The sequence below is a fragment of the Fusarium odoratissimum genome (genome assembly GCF_000260195.1).
Source record: "Fusarium odoratissimum NRRL 54006 unplaced genomic scaffold supercont1.5, whole genome shotgun sequence".
Taxonomy (NCBI): domain Eukaryota; kingdom Fungi; phylum Ascomycota; class Sordariomycetes; order Hypocreales; family Nectriaceae; genus Fusarium; species Fusarium odoratissimum.
The window spans coordinates 886,618-910,139 of NW_022158691.1; the positions used below are offsets into that span (position 1 = coordinate 886,618).

The 23,522-nt window shown below is 49.5% G+C and overlaps 9 protein-coding genes across 16 annotated transcripts; 6 read left to right on the forward strand and 3 right to left on the reverse strand.

Annotated features, from left to right (window-relative positions):
- The first annotated feature begins 397 nt into the window (after positions 1-397).
- FOIG_04243 (uncharacterized protein) lies at positions 398-5,691 on the forward strand. Of its 8 annotated transcripts, none has more exons than XM_031202390.1 (4): positions 398-1,888; positions 2,192-2,553; positions 3,294-3,446; positions 3,721-5,691. In XM_031202390.1, the coding sequence occupies exons 2-4, from the start codon at positions 2,240-2,242 to the stop codon at positions 5,321-5,323; spliced, it is 2,070 nt and encodes a 689-aa protein (XP_031067837.1). In that variant the 5' UTR covers positions 398-1,888; positions 2,192-2,239; the 3' UTR covers positions 5,324-5,691. The 8 variants fall into 8 exon arrangements, with proteins under 8 accessions (XP_031067837.1, XP_031067838.1, XP_031067836.1 ...); XM_031202391.1 differs by having other exon boundaries at positions 2,227-2,553; XM_031202392.1 differs by having other exon boundaries at positions 1,604-1,973; positions 3,721-5,605.
- Positions 5,692-7,234: 1,543 nt separating this feature from the next.
- Positions 7,235-9,337, forward strand: FOIG_04244 (MFS transporter, SHS family, lactate transporter). The gene is made up of 4 exons (XM_031202397.1): positions 7,235-7,643; positions 7,699-7,911; positions 8,013-8,168; positions 8,219-9,337. The coding sequence occupies exons 1-4, from the start codon at positions 7,464-7,466 to the stop codon at positions 9,188-9,190; spliced, it is 1,521 nt and encodes a 506-aa protein (XP_031067844.1). The 5' UTR covers positions 7,235-7,463; the 3' UTR covers positions 9,191-9,337.
- A 565-nt stretch (positions 9,338-9,902) lies between these two features.
- Positions 9,903-10,672, forward strand: FOIG_04245 (uncharacterized protein). Its single transcript, XM_031202398.1, has 3 exons — positions 9,903-10,058; positions 10,108-10,218; positions 10,269-10,672. Exons 1-3 carry the CDS (start codon positions 10,007-10,009, stop codon positions 10,517-10,519), a joined length of 414 nt encoding a protein of 137 aa, XP_031067845.1. The 5' UTR covers positions 9,903-10,006; the 3' UTR covers positions 10,520-10,672.
- Positions 10,673-10,753: 81 nt separating this feature from the next.
- Positions 10,754-11,956, reverse strand: FOIG_04246 (uncharacterized protein; the record flags this gene model as incomplete). The annotated part of the gene is made up of 1 exon (XM_031202399.1): positions 10,754-11,956. One exon carries the CDS (start codon positions 11,954-11,956, stop codon positions 10,754-10,756), a length of 1,203 nt encoding a protein of 400 aa, XP_031067846.1.
- A 775-nt stretch (positions 11,957-12,731) lies between these two features.
- On the forward strand, positions 12,732-14,576 carry FOIG_04247 (uncharacterized protein). Its single transcript, XM_031202400.1, has one exon. It carries the CDS (start codon positions 12,794-12,796, stop codon positions 14,507-14,509), a length of 1,716 nt encoding a protein of 571 aa, XP_031067847.1. The 5' UTR covers positions 12,732-12,793; the 3' UTR covers positions 14,510-14,576.
- Positions 14,577-17,698: 3,122 nt separating this feature from the next.
- FOIG_04248 (uncharacterized protein) lies at positions 17,699-18,836 on the forward strand (the record flags this gene model as incomplete). Its single annotated transcript, XM_031202401.1, has 3 exons — positions 17,699-18,382; positions 18,436-18,651; positions 18,700-18,836. The coding sequence occupies exons 1-3, from the start codon at positions 17,794-17,796 to the stop codon at positions 18,834-18,836; spliced, it is 942 nt and encodes a 313-aa protein (XP_031067848.1). The 5' UTR covers positions 17,699-17,793.
- Positions 18,837-19,127: 291 nt separating this feature from the next.
- On the forward strand, positions 19,128-20,212 carry FOIG_04249 (uncharacterized protein; the record flags this gene model as incomplete). The annotated part of the gene is made up of 2 exons (XM_031202402.1): positions 19,128-19,482; positions 19,535-20,212. 2 exons carry the CDS (start codon positions 19,128-19,130, stop codon positions 20,170-20,172), a joined length of 993 nt encoding a protein of 330 aa, XP_031067849.1. The 3' UTR covers positions 20,173-20,212.
- Positions 20,213-20,230: 18 nt separating this feature from the next.
- FOIG_04250 (uncharacterized protein) lies at positions 20,231-21,283 on the reverse strand. The gene is made up of 2 exons (XM_031202403.1): positions 20,908-21,283; positions 20,231-20,858 (listed from the first exon to the last, which is right to left on the reverse strand). Exons 1-2 carry the CDS (start codon positions 21,028-21,030, stop codon positions 20,370-20,372), a joined length of 612 nt encoding a protein of 203 aa, XP_031067850.1. The 5' UTR covers positions 21,031-21,283; the 3' UTR covers positions 20,231-20,369.
- A 217-nt stretch (positions 21,284-21,500) lies between these two features.
- Positions 21,501-23,376, reverse strand: FOIG_04251 (uncharacterized protein). Its single transcript, XM_031202404.1, has 2 exons — positions 23,042-23,376; positions 21,501-22,990 (listed from the first exon to the last, which is right to left on the reverse strand). The coding sequence occupies exons 1-2, from the start codon at positions 23,073-23,075 to the stop codon at positions 21,606-21,608; spliced, it is 1,419 nt and encodes a 472-aa protein (XP_031067851.1). The 5' UTR covers positions 23,076-23,376; the 3' UTR covers positions 21,501-21,605.
- Between the last annotated feature and the right edge of the window lie 146 nt (positions 23,377-23,522).

Sequence of the window (23,522 nt, forward strand, 5' to 3'; positions counted from 1 at the left end):
GGAGATGACAGCGACGTAGTAGGCGCCTGCTTGTCCTACATTGAGAAAACAAGGAGATCTCTTTCGCCTTTCGGAATGGTGATCGACCGCTCAGCAGTTTGAACACCAACAAGAATTCTTTGAGAGGGAAATTGGATACTTAAAAGCCTGTCTCCAGACTCGGAGGGCAAAGCGATGGACAAGCCCCAGCTCTGGAGACCGATGAGACTGCCGAACACCCCAATTCTGACATCAAATTTGTGTGCACTGTGGTGAGTGTCCGGGGGAACAATATCGGCGGTGAATGGTGAATGCCAGGGGGAAACCTCGGGCGGTTCGGCCTGGGGAAGGGGAAATGAAAACCACTAGGCCCCGGTGACGGCGCGAATAAAATCGGCATCGCCACCAGTTTTTACGGGTTTCACAACGTTGGATTTCGGGCGACAAACAACCGTGCTTTTTAATGAACTCGTATCGCCTGTTCATACAAAGGTCGATGTGTGATGATCAGAGAAGGATGAAGCTTAATCAATGCTGAATGAACTCCGACGTTACCGACACCCCGGATATGCCGATGCTCGGGGCGCGTCGCCAAAACAACCGAAAAACGACCCATCTCTGCCCTGCAGACGATGATGCCGCTGATGCCACCGCGGTTACATCAACGAAGCTGTCTGTCAAATGAGAGGCTTATTGTGGTCAGTCCTGGGGATTCTGGGGATAGTCAGATCGTAGCGACTGTGATGAAACCTCGCGACAATTTCATGCGTCGACCTGCGCAGGACGGCGTGACATGCACATACAGCAGGTACGTATCTCGTTCCTGGTCGCGATATGAATACCTTATTTGCGCCCGCGTTTTGGTTGCTTGCTTGTTCCTTTGTTTTAATCCAGGTTGTTGTAGACTCCGTAGGTGGCCCCGCTACCGTTTTAAATGCCGGCGTATGGAGCGCGGAAGCTGGATGAGATGTTTATGATCAGACCCTCTTTGTCAAGAGGAGAATGTGAAAGCTTGACGATGGCCACTTCCTATCTACTCACGAATACCTTCCATCATTTACTTGATGCCTTGCGCCTCTATTTTTATGCCCAACTAGACGACTTCTCAGCCATTGTAGTGATTGCACGGCGATGACACTACGGCCCCCTTGAAAACCCGATGCCGAGAGGCCGTAGCGCTGAATTTGGTTTGCGGTGCGGGCAGCGGCCGAGCATGATTTCCAAGCTTCATTTCCATGGGGGTCACAATAAAATAGCTACATCTTGAATGATACCTGCTGAATCGCGACGTTTTATTCATCTTCAAGGTTCCTTAGGCATGGGTTTGATACATAGGTGCTGTAATGTATGACGTGCACTTATGGATTATTCTTGTCTTTCGGATAGAGCTCAGTTGATTCATAGGTCTGTCCTCAGTGATCGAAGGCCTGTAACGTTCGGGTGCGGATTTCTTTCAACCTTTGCCCTGTCGGTTTACGACCCACACACCCCCGTGGCTCTCCTCCGTTTCCCGTTCTCCGTCCCCCGTTTCTTCTGCCTCTTTTGTTGATGTTCCTGCCTTTGTCTTCAGGCTGTCCTGTCCGCTTTGTCGCCCTTTCGTGCTTTTGCCTTGCCAGTCACCTCCGCTTCCTCCGCCCCCTTCTCCTCTTCATTTCCACTTCCTCCCATCTTGCCCCATACACGCGATATTTTTTGTGAAAGATCTTGTTTCTACTGTTCATAGTAGTCTGAGACTGCTATTTCCATTTTTCTGCTGTTGTCTGGACATTGTGTGCGAATTGCCTGGACAGCCGGACTTAGGTAAAGGCTCTCCGACTCAGTTTGATCGCCCCGGGCTTGGGTCCTCTCCTTCATCCGATCGCACGGCGCCGCCATTTCGGTTGTTTTCGCCTACCAACTTTCCTAACGAGTGCGTAAGCTATTCCTTCTGCTGAACTCGCTGCAGCAACAGACTTTTTATCTTGTTCTGTTCTTCAATTTTTACCATTTTCTATGTGGTGGCTCCCGCCTTGTTCAGCCGCCCGAAAATCCCCCAAATTCGCGCGTGCCTTCCGTTCGGCCTCGCTTGCCTCCTCCTTCCTCACACGGGGCCCTCCGGTCCTCTGCCGTTATTTTCACACGGAGCCCACCCCGAGAATTTCTTCCTTTCATCAACCATTTTCGCTACCATTTCATCATCCTCAGCAGCATTTACTTACCAATACCCTTACAGCCGTCAATCGTTCCTCAGACTCACAGTTCCAATAGTCCGCCGCCGACCATGTCGTCTGGCGTTGTACGCTCTACCGCCCTCCGGGCTGGCGGTGCTTGCGTGCGTTGTCGCAAGGGCAAGACAAAATGCGTTTATGAGAATGGCCGAGCGCCATGCAAGAACTGCGCAAAGGGAATGCATGACTGCTATCTGCCTTCAGAGAGTATGGCTCATCACCATGGTCAAAGCCCAGCGCGACACGCCAATCCTCATCGGCCACCTCGCGACAGTCTTCCTGCTGCAGGACCTGGCGTTGTTGCTGAAGCGCGACAGCCTGTGGTAGGCTCCAGTGCTGCTCGTCATGTTCAAACAGGTTCCGATAAGTATGCCGTCCATTTCCATTGTAGTCTATTGTTTCTGTACTATTTCTTCTGTCGTTGCTATTCTCCGACAGCCATTTCCCCACACTCGGATCTTATCACAGCCCTCACTGTCGCGCGTCAGCATAAACAGCCCCGACAGATGCGGCATCTGCCAGTTGTCTTGTCAAACTGCTCTTCTTAACCCCTGGTGGATCGGCAGACGAGTCATCTTCGCCTCGCTTCCCTGCCTCGTCTCATCATAAGACTTTGGCACCCTCAGGCAGCTTCGTCGTCTTGCCCGAGTGGCTAGCCGCCCACTCGACATGCCTCCATCAGCCCCTTAGCCGGCCCCCGTACCCCTGCCCTGTTCCCCATTTCTCATTACCACACCCGCGCCCGCGCTTCTTTGGTTGCTCTCCCCGATCGCGCGACCCACTTTATCGCCGTCGGCTTACGGGGAGCCCCCGAGAATTCTCATCAGAGTCTCCTGTGAAACTCCAGAGCTGTATCTTTCGAGACGATATGAGTCGAGTTCTAACTTGGCTATATTTCATTATTCTTTGTGGTTTCCTGAAATCTTGAATTGAACTCTCGAAGATACACGCCAGCGCTTTTTTTTTTTTTTTTTTTTTTTTTTTTTTTTTTTTTTTGATTCTTGGGTCATTGAAGTGCAGGCCCTGGAGGTTGAGACGGGCCGTGCCACCCCCTAGACCCCATTCGCGGTCTCTGTTTCCTTCGGTTTTGCTAACTGCAGCACTTAGGCTCACTCCCGAACTGATCGCCGAGTGTGAACGTGTTGTATCGAAAACATTTCCAGCTTGTGTTGCGTTTCACAAGCCCTCGTTTGTACAACAGCTGAAGAGCGCATCTTTGGACGCTGCTTTGGTCTACGGTCTTTTGACTTGTGCCGCCAGGTACGTTACTCTTGTTTTGTCGTTGCCTCATGTCATTTTCGAATTATCCCTCACACGCTCACTCCCCGGTATGTGGATCCACCGACCGGTGACGGTAGCACCGGTTTGAGCTTCGACACGCCGTAGACCGGATTTGAGCCGAGGCTTCCCGAACCACGGCATTCCGAATCACAGCCTGTTTTCTCTTCATCATGATGGCCGCAATACCTTGAGTCACTGATCTAGACGCCATTTTCATGCCAAGTCCCCACTGCTAACTTGATGCTGTCTCCAGGAGCTCTCCGAGTCTGATCCGCCGATATGGAGGTCCTACTCAAGCTGCAGAGACATTTGCTGCCAAGGCCATGACCCTTATCAACCAAAACTTGGATCATCCCAATCTCGTCGACATTCAGGCTCTATGCTTGATCATTATCCACGAATGGGGCTCGCGAAATGCCGTTCGTGCCTACATTTACTTGGGGCAAGCGGCACGCATGGTTCAGATGTATCGCATCTTGAACAGCCATCATGCGTCCCCAGATGGCGATATGTTCTTGCGGGATGAATCTCTTCGGCGTACTGTTTGGCTTATTTACATCTTGGATTGTCTTTTAACCAGCACACCGGGACGTTTCGCCGCACTGTCTCCCCTCGACACCGCAGACGTGCCTTTGCCTTGCTCCGACATCAACTTTGCATTTGGCAACGCTGTCTTTGTCAAGACCCTGCGACAGCAGCTTGATCCTACTGCCGTTCCACCTGGCCAACCACCATCCGAGATTGGAGAGTTTGGTTATATCGTCTTGGCATCGACAATCTGGCGTGACGTTGTTGGAATGCTTACCACTACTACCCTCGCGAGTTTCCGCGAGGAGGACTGTGGCGATTTAATTGCCAAGATCGAGGGTCTTCGAGCTTCTTTGCCCATGCAGTTCGTGGACAAGCCGGGCCAGATCAACCTACACATGACGATGGGCTCTGGCTACACCTTTGCCATGCTCCACTGCCTCCTACATTGCGCAACGATCTTTGTCCATCGAAGGCGTCTGTTGCAGGAAGTTACTTCAGTCAACTTCAACCTAGAGTCATTCCGCCTTAACGCTCGATGTCACGATATCATTGATCGGCTCTTTACTTCCTGCCACGGCACGATCTCTCTACTGACCGCTGTCGAGGCAGGCTCTGAGAAGGACCACACCCCTTGCTTCCCGATCTTCATGCTATTTTCAGCCTTTACAGCCAGTGCCACTGTTGCCTACCTGTCTCTCAAGGGCCTCACACCGCCCAACGCTGTCGAGACCGCCGCTCACATTGTCAAGGATGGTCTACGATTTATGAGTGATGGCACTGAGAACTGGCCTCTGATGGGCAGCTGGCTTCGACACCTCACCGTCATGCAAAGAGTGCTCAACAACGATGCTGCGGCTGCCAATGGTGGCTCCTTGCGCCATGGCTCGACATCTCACGGTGCGGGTGTTAAGGACGAAATCTCATCCAACGCTGACACCAACCCGGATGCGATGGACTATGACCAGCAGACCAACCATGCAGGTAGCGTCTCAGGTCAGGGCAATCCTCGATCTGTCTCAGAGTCTGTGCGTGGCGACAGTGAGCCTCCTGTTGTTCTGGCAAGACGACCTGGCGTTACAACCATCAACGGGTCTGGGGGAGCATCCACCCCTACGACAGTTTCGCCACCACCGTCCAATACGACCCACGGAACAGTACCCGATATCAAACAACAGCCTAGCCCAGAAATGGCAAATGGGATTGTGCCTCCTCAGGATGGACAGACGACGAGCCAGGATATGACTGCACCGGAGCTTTGCCAAGCCTTCGAGCGACAGCTCCTTGATCTCGATGATCTTGCGGCTTTCATGGGCGGAGGGGTTTAGTGAGACGAGGCTATGAATAATTTTCAACAGAAATAATGAGGGTCTTTAGCGATTGGTATCAAATTTTGGGCAAATGCAAGATCATAATGGTGAAGTCGGGGGATCGCTACATTAACAAGAGACTTGCCAGGGTTTTTGTAGGACTACGTTGCGAAGGAATACCCAATATAACCTGGAAGGGCGTTGGGGAGAGAGTCTTTTTTGGTACCTAGAGGTACCCAGTCGATATATTCAAGAAGTCGGTGTTCTCCTTTCCTTCGAGACACCAACAGTTACAACCCATGTTTGCTGTGAAGTGCATGTAACCAACCCTGATATGGATAGAACCTATCCGAGCACCAAGCATGTCGATTTTGGTTTGAGGCTAGGAAACTCTCAAGCGACTGTTGATCTGAGCTTCCTGTTCTAGTGTTGTGTATCTGGCTACTAGGGTTCTAGATGAACTTTGACTTACACCAGCCCCGAGTTCACCCGCCATGGTCTGATAGTGTCTATCTCTATATCCCTGAGTGACGAACCCAGATTACGGTAGTGTTGTGAAGGACGTAAGCTAGTGGGCCGTAGACACCAACCACATCTACTTCACTATCTTCAACTAGCAAATGTTATTCGGACATCAGAAATATGGCCGAGGATAGCTCATGGCAATGGAATTGTTGATAACTGACAAGTAACATGGCAAGTCCGGTAACCAGATTTAAACGAGGCTCATTACACCGGGGCTCTTGTATTTCGGGGAGTCGGGAATGATGTAAAGTAACATGGAGGGTTCGTGATATGGTGGCTCGAATGACAAAGTATCACGCTTCTAGAAGCCTTCTGGAAGGCCCGGCAAGAGGTTAGATTTCGGTTACACTCAAGCTTGAAACGATGGATTGGAAAAGGTTTAGCTGTCGAGCTAGAGAGATCAGCGGGCGTAAGTGATGGGCTGGATTTGAGTAAGAGGGATTTTCTGGGGAAACAAGCTTGTGGAAACGCATAAGCTGTGGAGGGATACTTTCATGGGGGTGACACGCGGAGGAGGAGGGTTGAAGCTCAAGGTCAGTGCTGAAAAATGAGACCTTATGTTGGTGTTTAATTGGTATACGATGCTGGCGTTAATTTCCAGGGATGAATCTATCGAATGATATTGGTGTTTCTGAGTCATTCGTCCCGTATTCTTCCTCAAAATGGCTCTTGATCAAAAGTGCAAGTTGAGTGATGCCAGCTGGTGATGTCAAGTCGTAGGCACATGGGCTCCACTTCAGATGCCGGATTGCCGATTCCCCCAGGAGCCGCTTACTCGAACTAGAATAGCTCCGGGCATCTCTCTCCACTTTATCGGCCGTCGTGTGCCGGGATGAAGCGGGGACTGACACTTGGAGATAGAGGAAGCTTCTCCAGGTTTGAGTAGTGCGGAGGAGGCACGTCTAGTCTATGAGTCGTGAGGGGAAGGCAACTACGTCAGGCTACTTGAAGAGAGAAAGGGAGAAGAAGGCATTTTGATATTGTTGACCTGCGTTGCTTGGACAAGTTTGGGAGTTGCTTGTGAGAGGAATCACAAATCGAGATGGCTTACACAAGCTGAGATATCGCAACAGGGACATGAAATCTTTCACGGTGTGATGTAACGTGGATCTCAGCGACGATTGCACACAACAGCAGAGATCCCTGTCTTTGCAACACCCAACACGAGATCTGCAGCACTACCTCGTAGATGCCGAATCAAAACATCACGTCTCCGGAACCGGCACCCTCTAATCTACGAATTATGGGGACCCCCCGACTCTTCTGATCCCTGCTGATGCTAGTATCGTAAGGGTATGATAGGTTCGTGGGATATTCGCTCACGGTTCGGAGATGGTGCATTGAGTTTTGGAGGAGTTGGTCAAGTTGGGGGAGATGGGGAAGAGTATATAAGTGAGGATGATCCTCGCTTGGAGTAGGTTGGCCTTTCGATAACCAGCGTTGACTGTGTGTCTTTACTGATACCTTACTCACTCGCATTCATACGCATCAATCGTGGTGACTTCCTTCCATTTATACCAGTTCATTGTTGATAGCACTCAACGCCAGCTCGTAGCCCAAGAGGGTCACTTCCACAAACGCATCCAGACGTCTTCACTACCTACAACCTTTTGTACGATAACAAAAGCCCACAATGACTCAAGACGAGTACAACACTCGCGCACCTCATGAGGGCATGTCCCCAGGTCGCTACGCAGCCACAAGATTCTCCTCGCTCAAACCTCCCATGCACAATGTGCCGAATCCGATAAAACTCGTGCGCATGCTGAACTCCCAACAATGGGCATTCTTCTTTGTCGCCTTCGCGGCCTGGGTACGCTCCTCTTCCAAGTGCATCATCTTATCAATAACTAACCCATGACATACAGACATGGGACGCATTCGATTTCTTCTCCGTATCTCTTTCCGTTACAAGTCTGAGCAAAACCTTCGACAAATCCAAGACCGACATCACATGGGGTATTACCCTCGTTCTCATGTTCCGATCCGTTGGCTCTATCGCCTTCGGTATTGCGAGTGATCGATACGGCCGAAAGTGGCCATTCGTGGTTAACAATCTTCTCTTCATTGTTCTTGAACTTGTGAGTACAGCCCTACAGACACCCCTGTCACATTGGGCTTGGCGAGGCCGATGCCAAGAGATCTACGAGATATGTCCGAACAGTCGCTGACGAAATATCAGGGCACTGGTTTCTGTCAAACCTACCAGCAGTTTCTAGCTTGCAGAGCCCTTTTTGGCGTTGCCATGGGTGGTCTTTATGGTAATGCCGCCGCCACTGCTCTCGAAGATTGTCCTGAGGAGGCACGTGGTCTTATGAGTGGTATGCTCCAGCAAGGTGTAAGTAGCAATGCCCCGCCTGACTGAAGTCCATTATCTAATTGTTGCAGTATGCTTTCGGATACCTTCTCTGTGCTGCATTTGCTCGCGGTCTAGTCGATACAACATCTCACGACTGGCGTCCTCTCTTCTGGTTCGGCGCTTGTCCCCCCGTGCTCTTCATCATCGCTCGTCTGATGCTCCCCGAGACCCAAGCCTATCAGGAACGCCAACGCGCACGGGAAGTTGCTGGTGCAGACGGAAAAGGAAAGGTTTTCATCAAAGAAGGCAAAGTCGCTCTAAAGCACCATTGGCTTCTGCTGGTATACCTCGTCCTTCTCATGGCGGGCTTCAACTTCATGAGCCATGGCAGCCAGGACTTGTACCCTACCATGTTGCAGAACCAGCTCAACTTTTCCAAGAACAAGGTCACAGTCACCCAGGTCGTGGCTAACTTGGGAGCTATGCTTGGTGGCACTGTCGTCGGTTTCAGCAGCCAATCTATTGGTCGTCGAATCAGCATCATCGCTTGTTGCATCGTTGGTGGCGCCCTGCTCTATCCCTATACTTTCGTCCGCGACTCTTCAATTATCGCGGCTGCCTTTTTCCAACAATTCTGTGTCCAGGGAGCGTGGGGTGTCATTCCCATTCATCTGATGGAATTATCTCCAGGCGCTTTCCGTACTTTCGTCGTCGGTACATCCTACCAACTTGGTAACCTCGTGTCTTCTGCGTCATCTACCATCGAGGCCCGTCTAGGCGAGAACTTCCCACTTCCCGACAACGCTGAAGGCGAGACCCGCTACGACTACGGAAAAGTCATCTGTATCTTTATGGCTTGTGTGTACGTGTACGTCATTGTCTTGACGTTTATCGGTCCCGAAAACTTGAGGGGCAAGTTCGATGTTGCTCACGACTCTGATGCCAGGGAGGCCATGGGTGACGGGGCTATGGATCAGGCTGCTGACCGTCATGGACATTACGACGAGGAAACTGGTAGGATCAGCAGTGAGAAGCCTGAGGTTGTCCACCTGCGGGATTAGACGTAGGTGGATGACTAGGAGAAAGGATGAATGGTTGAGATGTTCTGCAATGTTGACTGAGGTGCAACTCTGCACGCATATAGTTCATACTGTTAGTCCAGAAATAGTTATGAAATTCATGAAATATTCCAAAGCTTTGTTGTGCTTGATCTCATGTGCCGGATCGTCGGTGATGATTCCTCATGACTATGAGCATTCCCCGCATCGGTGGAGCGGATGTCGGTAGTATACGCCAAGAGTTCATGACCATTTCCCCAGAACATCAGTTGATCCAATTCGATTCGGACTTCTTAGTTAATTCCTCCGCCTTTTTCTGGATCAATCATGGTACGTAAAATGTCTGGGGAACCTGTTATCCGGATACGCATTTCCCCACTCTCAAACGCGGATCCGAAGATAGTTGCATTTTGAATCAATGTGTTGATTCCAAACTTGACCCAGCTGACCGAGTCTGTAAAGAGTATCATCAATATCGTTGGTGCCAAAAACTGTGTTAACCCTCCGGAGAAAGGGAGTTCATTTGCTTACTCCTCAAGCCTCTGACATGGCTGCAACACGAATGGAGATATTTTTCGTAGAATAGCTCTCCACTTGGCGATGAAGTAATTCCAAACTAGCTCCCGCTCTTGCTTAACCGACGAGGACAGTCGTGGGAATCATTACTCACTGACCCCATTGTGCGGAGATCTACTCAAGTATATATATCCCATGTCCGAGAACCTTGAGAGCTTCTTCACTCCACGGATTGTCTCATAGACACCTTGATAACTACACTTTTCCAAAGACACTCTAGCTTCGTGCTTAATTTGTTATAGAATGGCTCTTACTGGCAGCTGCATGTGTGGTGCCATCGCTTACAAGAGCGACAGTAAGTTCTTTGAACCAATCATATAATACGAATTCATCTAACTAGATAGGCGACGCTGCTATTACGGCTCTCTGCCACTGCATCGATTGCCAGAAGTGGACTGGCGGTGCCTTTACTTCCAACGCTGTTGTCGCTGAGGACGACTTTTCCGTCACCAAGGGTATTGCCTTCAACCAAGTTTCTTTGCCAAGCAGACACTGATATTTCCAGGTTCTCCCAAGCAATACGATGTCACCGGCGCCTCAGGCAAGATAAACCACCACTTCTTCTGTGGCGACTGCGGCTCCAGCCTGTACACTCGCCTCGACGTCATGCCCGGCAAGATCATCATCAAGGCTGGCGGTCTTGACAACGGCAAGGCCAACCTCGACAACAAGATCAATGTCGAGTTTTACTGCCGTGATCGTGTTAGTTACCTGCAGGCTGCTGAGGGTGCCAAGCAGGAGCACCTCTTTGGCTAAGATTGGGGGTTGTGGGAGATGGACATGGGTTGTATGTGTGAATGCGGAGCTAGGTGTATAGCATTGAATAGTGATGTTGTTCTCCAGGATTGCGTCCCTCGTTTCGTAGCCGAATATAACACAGAATTGATACTTGTCATGAGACAGTTCATAGATAACAGTATCGCAACAAGGGCGTTTGGAAGAACGTGGCCTTCACTCTCATTTTTCTCTTCAGATGAAGCACTTCGTCTGTTAAACCTCGATTGGATACCACCGAGTAATTCCAAACCTGGAACAGTCAGGCCGATGGTTCTCTTCTGCGGCATAGTGCTCTTTACATTCTGGTGTATATTGGCACGAGAGCCCCCAAGGACAGCGCCTCGATCCAAGGAGACTACCACTCGCTCTGCGAGCCTTTCCAACATACTTTCCCTCTGGTTGTATGAAGTCATCTTGACACATCCAGCGCTGTCGTACGAGCCCGGGCTCCTGAGTCCGGCTTCTTGGTTCGTTCCAAATGCAGTGTTCGGCAGCAAGCCTCCACTTCCAATCATAAGGGGATCTGCAAGCGCCAAACTGCTGGTAGCTCACTACATTTATGCGCCAGCCTTGCCTCTGGCGACTCTCGGGACATATAGTCATGGAGTAATCAGTAAAGCAGACGGGGCACGACCCCAGAGAGTTATCGCAGCCGTTGAAGGTCGTCGATACATCTGCCAACTCTGGTAGACCATAACGGGCTGTGTAGAGGTATTCATCCCCGAAGTTTGTGTAAGTGCTTCCAACATGAAGGCAAATCGGGATGTACAGGCGATCCATAGGCCTCTTTGATGCGAGGTCATTTGGAATCCAGGCTACCAGAGTCCTCTGTACGAAGAGCTCGTCTCGAATTATACGAGCATAGGTCGTCCATTGCCCTGTGCCGCCATCTCCGTATCGCAAGACTGGTCCTTGGTGGTCGAGCGTGTCGAGGGGGAGTCCGTGGGTGGGGCCGTTGAAATGGCGATTCATGACAAGTCGCATGTCGGGATATGTCATCATCATCAAACCAGAGTCGATCCACAGATGAAAATTGAAGTGGTACAAACAGCCTTTCTTACAATCCCATTTGTAGCACTTGCAGGGGTCAACTTCCCCTCGTCGGTCCCGTTGGTGAAGCCTCACACAGGTATAACAAAAGTACGAGCTGGCGCAATCCTTCTCCAGCAGCTGCAGAAACTCTTCCAACTCCATTCCCTCAAGTTTTACATTGCGGGTGATCCCCGAAAGAAGAGCGTGGTAGGCGTGACAGGTAAGGCTGAGTGAGATTAACGAGCCATTGGGGAGGAACTCGGCGACTTCCAGGATGATCTCAGGGGGGATGCGAATGAGATCTCCACGGGAATCTTCTTTCAGTTCTTTCAGAGCGGGTCTCCGTCGAAGGTGATTGAAGAAACGTCTGAGGTGTTTGCGCATATTTGTGTTTGATGGCAAAGATGGCAGATTTAAACTCCAAGACCAATAAGAATCAGGAAAGGGGGAGATATATATATGTATATATATAACTTGTTGATACCTATTAGCTTAGAGTTTCCATAACCTGTCTCACGTGTAATTGGATCCAAGTTTAACACGCCACAGCATCAGAATTGCTTCATTCTGTTTGACTTGGCTTCATCAACGGCAAAGTATCGCTGTGCTCATGACTGGGTTCTCAACAAAGAGACTACTATTCCACAAGATATATGCTGACAGGAGTCACTAACTGCGACCCTCCAAACAGGCGGCTTGGCTTTCGGGCTCGGGCTCAGGCTCATCCAACTCTGCTGCTGCCTTACAAGCACGCACATAGCCTTGATCCTAAAATATATGAAATACTCAGACCAAATTACATGAGTTCAGTACAACCTCAACCTAAAAAGCCTAAATTCCACATCAACATCCTAACCGGAGCCTTGAGTATTAAATCCCGTATCGGCATCACATGAGCTTACAGCGGCGGTGTATGGATTTTGCCGTGCTTCTTCATTCTGGGTCTCTATAAGAATTCCCCTTTCATTCTCAATTATCAAGACCTCACCGACATTCACGCATTGCTTTCATACTCCGTATTCGGCCATTGACATGCACGTCACTGAAAGCTGATTTGACGTTTGTACAAGCCAAGAGTGGGGCATTCTCAGCTTCTCTGCAAGTTATTAGGGCGATCTCCCGAAGACCAACAACCATCAACATCTAAACACGTCTTAATAAGTTACAAGGGTTTTACTGTTGACAGCCACTCGCCATTTTATACTTCTTGGCTTGCTCAAGATGGGGCCATCACAGTCTACACACAAGTCAGATGACTCTCACGGACAAGAGTTTATTCTCCCGCCCTTCACTCGTGACGTCACTACCACTAAGCCGGAGGCCAAAAGATGGGTCCAAGACGGCATCGTCTGGTGCTACGCTTTCAACCATGCTGAAGGGGAACGCTGTTTTGAAAGGGCCATTGAAATCGACCCCGAATGTTGCCTCGCGTACTGGGGCCTTGCCTTTGCTCTTGGTCCCAACTACAATAAGCCATGGAAAGCATTCGACCGGAACGATCTTAAGCACACAACTTTGAAGGGTCTTGGGGCCTGCAAAAATGCTGAAGCTCTAGCCTCAAAAGCGAGCCCCGTTGAGCGAGCACTTGCTGGTGCCATCCGACATCGCTTCCCAAAAGATGAGAACGACACAAATCATGCAAGGAGTTGGAACAGTGCCTATGCGGAAGCCATGAGACCTGTGTATAAAGAGTTCAAGGATGATCTCGATATCGCAACCCTGTACGCCGATGCACTCATGAATCTCACGCCCTGGGCTCTATGGGACGTCCGAACAGGGAAGCCTGCACCTGGTTCTGAGGTCCTGGAGATTCAAGAAGTTCTCGAAAAAGGTATCGCTCAGGAGGGTGGATATGAGCATATCGGACTCTTGCACGCCTACATTCACGTCACAGAGATGTCGACCAAGCCTGAAAAGGGTCTCCTTGCAGCCGAGCATCTTCGCAGACTTGCAAACGAAGCAGGCCACCTAGCTCACATGCCTTCGCATCTCGACATCCTCATCGGAGACTATCGACGTGCCATCTCTGCTAATGCAAAGGCTGTCATAGCTGATGAGAAGTTTGTATCCCTTCGGGGTGGCGGCGACTTCTACACCATCTACCGCATGCATGACTACCACTCACTCATCTACGCCGCCATGTTTGCTGGCCAGTACGGTGTCTCGATCAAGGCAGTGAACCAAATGGAAGTGGCTATTCCAGACGAAGATCTACGAATTGACTCGCCACCAATGGCAGATTGGCTGGAGACTTTCCGATCAGTTCGTCCACATATCCTGATCCGCTTTGGGAAATGGGAGGAAATCATTGACATGCCACTTCCTACGGACAAGGAACTGCTCTGCGTGACCACCGCGACGATTTACTATGCCAAGGGTGTTGCTTATGCGGCGCTGGGAAATGTTGAACAGTCAGCTAAGCAGCGAGAACTGTTCATCGCTGCCAAAGCTCGTGTGCCGCCGACTCGTACACAGTATCCTAATAAGTGCCTTGATGTCCTGGCTGTGGCCGAGGCCATGCTCGATGGTGAACTGGAGTACCGACGGGGCAACATTGAGCTTGCCTTTGAGCATCTTCGAAAGTCAATTGATCTCGATGATGGTCTGCGATACGCTGAGCCGTGGGCATGGATGCAACCCGCCCGTCATGCATACGCCGCTCTCCTCATGGAACAAGGCCGCATCGAAGAAGCTGCTGAAGTATACCGCACCGATCTCGGTTTGAATAACAAGCTATTCAGGGCAAGACACCACCCTAACAATGTCTGGGCCCTCCACGGCTATCACGAGTGTGCAGTGAAGCTGGGACTTGACGGCGAGGCGCGGATCGTAAAGCAGCAGCTCAAGACGGCTATGGCTTTTGTAGATGTTCCTATCGAGTCGTCATGTTATTGTAGACGAGATGTTGAGAATCCTGTTGGATGCTGTCGTTTGTGATTTGCCCCCATAGATGACTGACTAGATTGTTATAGAGACAGTGCGAGAGTTGTTAGATACTCTAGACATGGTTTAATAGCTGGATTAACACGCTCTTGGGGAATGCCAGTCATACCTATGTATTAAAGTACTTAGTCATTTGTGAAATACATTGTCATAATAAGCTCACTTAAAGCTGCTTGCAACATTTAACACTTAACGGTAAGCTCTTGTGTTTCTGTCAGCTCCTAGATAAACTATAGAGCTAATGGCAGTCGGCATTAGCATAATGTGGAAGCCTCGGCTGAAGATGATGAAATCGGTATTTATCATCCATCCAGAGTTCAAGAACAACTATATAGAGATTTCTTCTATTCAGGATAATGTTTTCAGATGATTTTGGATAAGTCTTAGATACTTAAGGCCTAAACTTGGGATACCTTTTGTCATATGTACTAAGATTTATAGTAAGCTTTATCAGGCTTCTTTCTCTCTCTTTATCGCCTCTAACAGTAATAAATGCTCATCCAAGTATTTACCTCTAGCAATGACTCCCGATGATTGAGACCAAGATATCTCCCGCTATTAGAATTTTCTAGTTTAATCGACTCTGAGATAACACAGTTTGACGTTTCTTCAGGTCACTAGTTCACACAAACCCCCTTTATGACATCTATCCAAGATACCCTCAAGCTTGCTAATAGACTGTACAGAAGAGGAACACTCGCGGATTCAGTAGCAGCAATTTTGTCACTATGAGATCGCGGGGGCCGCCGCTAAGTATAAACATGAATCCTGCTTACGGCCGTCACTAGGGCATAAAGCACTCTGTAAATGACAGGTTGAGAAGCTTTCGTAAGCTGTCACAAGTCAGCCAAACGAAGCCAGAGCTGTATGGAAGGGGATACTTGGGCCTTCAAGCCAGTTCGTCTTAGCTTCATCTCCTTACGGAGGCTACTAGACTCCAACACCGCGTTGAGGTGCGAACTGATCGTTGGAGCGACCCCCGGAGGAGCCGCCACCAACCCTCGGGGATTGGTGGAGAAGCATGGAGCTCCCTAGCCAGCGGCTACATCAGAATATCTCGCAGTAGATCTGGTACTTTGCCTTCGAACCTTGACGACTCCAGGTCTTTGAAGCCGATGCCGACGAGGACCCCGTGGTCGTGGTCCGGTTCTCCGCTGCTGCTGTAGGAGTATAAGCAAAAGCAAATGAGGCAACGCACCGTTTGACCGGCGCGAATCAAGTATATCTCGCTGTGCAATGAGGATATCCTTGAGCGCAGTCAGGATCTCCTTTTCAGTCATCGATCCGTCTCGCAGCTGCCCCCAGAGTGTCTCCGGCACAGTCCCCACTGCTGGGACGAGTACCCTCGTTAACTTTCCGACTCCTTCAGCGACATCTTGCAAAAGCTGCCTGTCGGCTCCCCTTTCAAGTTGAAGGGTGGCAGCTTGTCTCGTGGCTTCGGCGGAGGGAGGGGGGGTAGGGGGGAAGGGGAACCAGTGAGGGAAACAAGCTTGGCAAACCATCAGAAGGAATGAAGGGATGGTAAAAAAGGCACCTATGGCAGTGAAGATCGTACCGGTGCACGGCCAACCTGACCAATCGTGCATGATGATGAGAGGCAATGAATCGAGTATGTGAGAGCTGTTGGTATGTGAAGCGCTTGAGTAGTGTTGTGTGCGTGTACTGAGGTGCCATGGAGAAGAAGAAAGGAAAGGAATTCAAGAAGAGTTCAGAGGAAGATATAAACACGACAGCATTCTATCATACTCCTTCCTCGAGAATCTTGGAAAAGAAGTCGGCATTGGAAGGAGTTGGGAGGAGTTTGGGGAAGGACCATATCTATCTTCACTCAAACAGGGAAGTACCGCCTAGATGTCGTCTTTAAGTGCAGCTTACCTATCTTATTTACAACTCCTGGCTCTTTCTACCTACCTTAACCTAGGTTTCTAGGTTCTTTCCCTAGTTCTAGACGGGAGGTGGCCATCCAGATGCCACTTGTCTTGCTTATGCGTGTGAGGCTGTCAATTACGTCTCTCATGTTTCAGTAGCATTTTGAGAATCTGCGAAATGATATAAGAATTATAGTGACGTTTCTGCGTCACATGGGCTTACAATTGACGGGAATGCTTAATTTGCTGCAAGTGATAGTGCGGGTTAAATACAGACTTCATGAAGGATTACAGACGTCCACTCTTACCTGCTGGCTTCGCGTACCTCCAGATTTATTGCTCTTCACTTCCTGCCTTGACCGAAGGCCATTTGGAAGTTATGATTGGAATCGCAACTTCTCGGCCGTAAACTACCTAAGGTAAGGTTATTAAGCTAGACACAGATTGGGGGAGGCAAGAGAACTTAGGACCTCTCTATCCTACCTAAGTGATGGAAAAGCTTATGTTAGTTTAGTTGTATCTTAGGAAGCCTTTGGACCAGTTGATTCTGGCACCCTGGCTAAACATCAGAAGTTCTGTTGTTCCCGGGGACGGATACCAATTGATGAGTACTCTATATACCTTAGGTAGTATTGCTGTGATATAATCTCTTTGAGATCAACTCAGATAACAGACTTACCTATCATCTCTGTCTATGCTTGAGTAATGACCACAGTCCATGGGTACATAAAATTGAATAGGTAGCTTTTGTTGGCCTTGAGCCAGCAAGAGCCTACCTAAGGGCTTATCTCTTCGTACGGATGTTGAAGCTGAAGCAAGCCCCACTATCACCAAAAAGAAAACTCCAATAATCATCACGAACATCCACTTCCTTCTGCCATCCAACACAACCAACTCATGACTCGAATCCGGAGTTGAAATGCCACGACCTAGCAAGAAAGGCATCTGGTTAGCTTAAATACCCAAATCTAACATCGCTTGGCTAACAGGGATGAAGCAATACTTGCCGTCGTCGCAAGCTAAAGTGTAACAGTGACACTATTTCCAAGACCTTGTTCTGATGCTTGTAGCAGGCAATCAAGCACTTCCTATCTGTGGACCATGCGCAATCAGCGGCCTTTACTGCGATAGATCAGAGAAACCAGCACGCTTTAGTCTGTCATCACATTCCCTCTATCCAATGCTACTTTGCTGACTCTTCAACAAGTTCACCACCAAGAATTACCTAATCCCGACTCTCCACAAACAGCTCTACAAGACCAGAACATCGCACGCCTCTTCCATTCTTACATATCTAATATCTCGGAATGGTATGATCTCAGCGACTCGGCATGTTCTTTTGGTCTTGAAATTCCGTCCATCGCTCTAGACGAGCCTCTTCTCTTCTGCGCCGTCATCGCACTCTCTTCAATGCATGCATGTAAAACATCAGCTCCAAGTTTTCGCAAAGTCGCTGAATTCTACCATCATCGCTGTGTTCAATTTCTTATCGCCTTGGATGCAGGCGATGAACTCATCAGCCGAGGTGTGGCGCTCGCTGCGACGTGTCTTTTGCGTTCGTATGAGATTCTTGACGGCGATGTTGATCCCAACATGCATCTTCGTGGTGCTTACTCCATGGCTTCGCTCCATGATGTGCTTTCAGGCATCCCACAAGCAGGGCTCCTCGGCGCAGGGTTCTGGAACTATCTCAGAGAGGACATTACGTTCAGCCTATTTGAGGAGTGTCCGTTGAAGATGAACCTGGAGAGTACACCATTGGCCATCCAGCATAGCTCTGATCAAGATTATCTCAACTCTATTACTCTAATCCTGGGCAAGATAATCAATATGTCTTTCAAACAAGACACAGATGGTCTTCAGTGGGACTACATAAAAGAAGACCTCAAAAGCTGGCGGAATTCTTGCCCTCGTCACATGAAGCCTTACTCAAGACTTCAAGGTGAGATTACCACATCTCATCTATTCCCTGCAATCTGGTTCCTACAGCCTTGCCATGGTGAGCTTAGTCCTTCCCTGCCCCGAAACATCCATGTCTCTAATGCCGAATAGCTGCGATGCTTCACTACTATCTCGTCGCAATGACGATAGTCTGCATCTACACTTCTCCCAAAAGCCTGGAGGACCTAGGTGGACTTGATCTCCCTGAGCTCGAATCTCAGTCCAAAGAACGATTTCTCGAGAACTTTGCGCTTGAGATTTGCGGCATTGCTTTCACTGCCAAGGTGTCGTCAGTTCTGGTAAATGCATTCGGGCCAATAGCTTTTTGTAAGTAATACTACCCTGTCACTGCCATCAATTTTAACCTTTGTATAGGCGCAAGATTTATCAAAGCCGAGGTGTCGCAACAGGAGCTGATTCGGCAACTACTCGCATGTAAATCAACTATAGGATGGCCGGTTGAGCGACTCATTGGTGATCTGAAGACATCCTGGGGGATGGATCAAGAGTAGAATGGCGATGTCGTGACTCCTCGACGTGTTACTATCGCTAAACCCACAGAACCACGTTACATGAAGCAAACTCATCGATACGTCTCTTCACGACAAGTTGTTGCATCGTGGCAGCCGAGAACCTATACCAGTGGGGAAAGGTTTTCCGAGCTCGGGAAACCCACATCACCAAGTTTACTGATTACAAGTATAAATGAGGTCTTTTCACCCCCAAGAATATCCAAAACAGTTCTTCAGACTCATATAAATTACTTCCAATTGCCATCGTATACCCTACTAAGGTCCTTTATCATGTTGCGCGCCCAAAAACTTTCCTCGGCCTTCGCGAAACATGCACGCACCTTTGCGACAGTTACACAACCTCCTCAGGTCGGAGTTGTTCGACCTTCAGCTCAAGAAGTAAAGAACTGGACTCTCGACTCCAGAAACCTTGAGAAAGCTGTGCGACACATGCACAGAGATGGCTTAGTTGTTGTGGAAGATGTTGTTCCTCACGAGGACATCGACATCCTCAATAAGAAGATGATTGAGGATGCTCATACCCTACAGGCTCGTGGTGACAAGGGCCCTTTCAACTACAACAAGGGAAACATTCAGCAGGATGCTCCTCCTGTTTCTGAATACTTCAGCCCCTTCATCTTCACAAGTAAGTATGCCTCTACGAATTTGTCCTACCCCATCTGACTTACATGCCCAAGACCCCATTGCCACACAAATCACCACCGCAATGATGGGCCCACGGCCAAAGTGGACGTTCTGCTCTGCCAATTCTGCAATGGCAACTCTCCCTGGAGGAACTCCTCAGCGCCAGCCAGTTCATTCAGATGCAGACTTTGCACACCCAGACCACCCCTTTGCCCTCGTCGTCAATATTCCTCTGGTCACAACTACACCAGAGAATGGATCCACAGAGATATGGCTTGGCACCCACAATGGGTTTGGCCTTGATGCACAAGAAGGTGCACACGGTGAGAGAGCCAGCGGTCGCATCAGAGAAGAACTCCTACGCCAACGTCAAGAGATCTCACCGCCCTTGCAGCCCGTCATTAAGAAAGGCAGCATCGTCGTGCGCGATCTCAGACTCTGGCACGCTGGTATGCCTAATACTACGCAACAGACTAGGGTGATGCTCGCCATGATCCACTTTGCACCGTGGTTCAGGAACAGAATGAGGCTTGAGCTGGGCGAAGATGTAAAGCCGATTTTAGAAAATCTAGAGAGGGAGGGAAAGCTGGGGTTGGATGTACCAGTGGATTGGGCGACCAGGGAGGCCGTGCTTGAGGGTTACCTGAACCGAGGATTCGGGAATAGCTATGATTTCAGCCAAGAAGCCTGAAAGCTTGGCATATAAGCTTATTTTTAGGATCTGAACTCAGAATATGATATGTAGTATTGCATATGCTTTAGCCCATTGTCACTTATAAGAATGCCATCAAGTTGCAAGTTACCAAGTATTCATCGTATTCGCAAAATAAATCTAAACAATAATTGCTATAGCCCCTAAACTCCTTATCCCCTCATGAACAACCATCATTAGTCAGAATCGCTGCTGGAGCTACTGTCCATGCCGCGGGTCTTGTGCTTCTTATCCTTCTTGTGTTTCTTGTCCTTCTTGCCCTTCTTAAACTTGTTCTCGAGCACATTGGCACCGATAGCACCAGCGGCCGCGGCTCCGAGACTGCCTAGAAGACCACCGCCAGCTGTGTGCGCAGCCCAAGCAGCGGCACCTCCGCCAACGAGAGTAGCTCCGAGACCACGATCACCGTCGGGGCCGGGTTGACCGGGAGGGTATTGTCCTGGAGCGCCGCCCTGGGGATAGGCAGGGGCACCGTATTGAGGATTGTTGTGCTGTTGTTGAGGATAGGACGATGAACCGCGCTGGTCGTAGGTGGGTTGTTGCCCGTACTGCTGCTGGGGAGGAGCGTGCGAGCCGTAGCTGGGCTGAGGCGAGTGGGAGGCATATTGAGGCTGTTGTTGACTGTAGCCGTAACCCTGAGGCTGTTGCTGCTGGGAGTACTGCTGCTGTAATGTTGTTAGTGATGGCAGAGAAGAGTTGGGATGAGAAACATACCTGTTGGGGATAGCCGCCCTGCTGAGGATAGCCTTGGGGTTGGCCATAGTTCTGCTGCTGAGGATAACCACCCTGCTGGCCGTAACCGCTGTTGCCACTGCCGTAATAATCGTTGGCGGACATGTTGGTTTTGTAGGTTATAGGTACTAGGTAGAGAAATAGATAGAGAGGTAGATGAAGAAATTGATCAATAGGATTGTTTGAGTGACGAGTAGACTAGATGATGATGGACGGAAACTCAAAACGACAGCTCCTCCCCCGCCTTTTAAATACCACGATCGCTCCATCTCTCCCGCTACAGCAAAAGAGCTGCTTTGGCTTAGCTTCTCATTAAATCCGCCTTAGCTGACAAAAAGCCGACAAGGCTTCTTCACGTCACAGACCACTCAGTAGGACTAGGCGCAGTTCACAGCCGCACACACACACAAGCCCGTAAGCTCAAACTAACCGCTAACGGTGCAGGGCTGAGCCACTAATGTCGTCGAGTGACATGCTGTGCGCCGTTTGTGGGGTTATCGGGTTTCCCGAGTCCGAACCTGGGACATGCTGAGCCACAATCTCTGTTGCAATTGATCGGCAGGGTCTTGTTCTGTGCATGGAACATGAGGCAGAATATCGAAATGCTCACCAGATGCAGAATAGCATGAACCGATAAGCAAGAGATTAAACATTATTAAGATATTCATCGCGAGCGGAAACTAGGCTATTTCGCTAAAGCCACGCTGGACTTGGTCGCATATCTCCTCCACTATCTTCTCCTCTGCCGCCTCATCACCAAGCCCCAATGCTCCGGACTGCCACGTAACCGTGTACACCAGATCGCCATTCTTCACAGAGGCGATATTGAAACAAATGGGGCAACCTCCAACGTGACCAGGCTGCGCAAAGCTCAGCTTGGACACCTTGACCCTGTCATTACTCGCATTGTTGCCATCAAAGACGCCAACATTGCTGAACTCGTATGACGAATCCCGCTTCTTGCCAATCTTACCAAGAGTCCATTTTCTCATACTCGGGACGTATCGAAGCAGACCAATGGCGTTATCTTCGAGTTTGGTGGAAGTCATGGCGAACTCCTTTGTAGCTTCAGCAGCTGATGCCCACTCTTGTTCAGTCAAAGGACCTGTCGCAGCGCTACGAAGATGGATAGTGTATGAGCCAGATACAATATCACTCGCCACGTCATTGGACATGCCGATTGATCTTCGCATATTTATAGCTGTTTGCGCCACGAAATTGGTGACGTTGTTGTCTTGGACTGCCTTGCTCAGTGCGCGGGTGATGAGCTGGTGCATGACTCCTGACAACCTCGCATCATGAGTCCGCGCAAGCTGGATAACCTTGTTTACTTGCGATGCCTCAACCTGTCGAATTTTGAGTTTGTTGTGATATGTCTCAGGGTCGAAGAAGATGGGCGCTGCTGCCCATGTACCTTCGTCGACATAGGATGCCGAGACACGTAGGCCAAGCAATCGGACGAGAACGTATGGCATGTACTCAGCGAGAACCGGTGCCAGTAGAAATGACCACGAAATTGGCAGTCTTTCAGCTGTGTCGAATGGTTCAGGAAGAGGTTTATCTGTTGGAGCAATGATCGATGATGGTTCAGTTACATGGGTTTCCCTCAGTCCAGCAAGAAACGTCTTGTGAAAAGCAACCCCCGTGATCCCATCACCAATGGTGTGAGAGAAGGAGAATGCAACATGGCATTGAGAAGGGCCAAGGGGAAGAACGACAATCCTCCATGGTGGAATTCCAGCGGCAAAAGGGCGGTCTATCTCTGTTTCCATAGATCTTCCAATGGCTTCCAGTGAGTCTGTCTCAGCATTTTTGTCCTCAACAAAGCTGATGTGCTCCTCGACATTGATGCTAGCCACCCGCTCATAGAAACCCTTGTCGGTGTTTCTGTCCCCGACAGTAACGCAGAAGAAGGGATGTTCTTCAATGCAGCGTTTTAGCGCGTGGAAATAGGTCGAAGGAGACTTGACGTTGACCCCATCAGCAAAGTCATAGACTGCACCAATGACGACTGCGTTATAGTAACCAACATCCTCACGGGCAATAGTCCGCATCTCATTTGGACCTATCAAGCATCAGAGGAGGTAGCAGTTTGGCTTCTGGTAGGGTTACATACTCGCGTATCTAAGAAACTCTGTTTGCGCTGGCATGATGAGATATGGTTTCACAAACGATGGATGATCTAAATGTGCTATTTCCGCCGAACTCTGGGAGGTTTGCTCTTATAAAGAGCCTTTGACTCTTGTTGAAAGTGTTAGACGGCCTTGAAACGGATTTACTGGTGATCTGAGGCAATTGATTGGAAGTCGGCGGCCTCTTGCGAGTGCGATGTTATCGCGGAAATTATATGTGGACCCGTTTACGATCCTTCGATACGGGGAAATCCACTACCCGAGAACCCGACACTATCTCCTGAAGAAGTTATGAATATTGGTTCAACTTGTGCAGATATTTAACCGTTCTTCTAACAAGTTTACTCAATCCTCTCTGTCAGAGAGCAGAATAAGGAACGGCCACTCTCTTGGCAGCTGGGGGGAGGGAGGGCATCAGCTCGACAAGCATCATGGCAGCTTTCATCTGTAAGAGGTCGGGGCAAC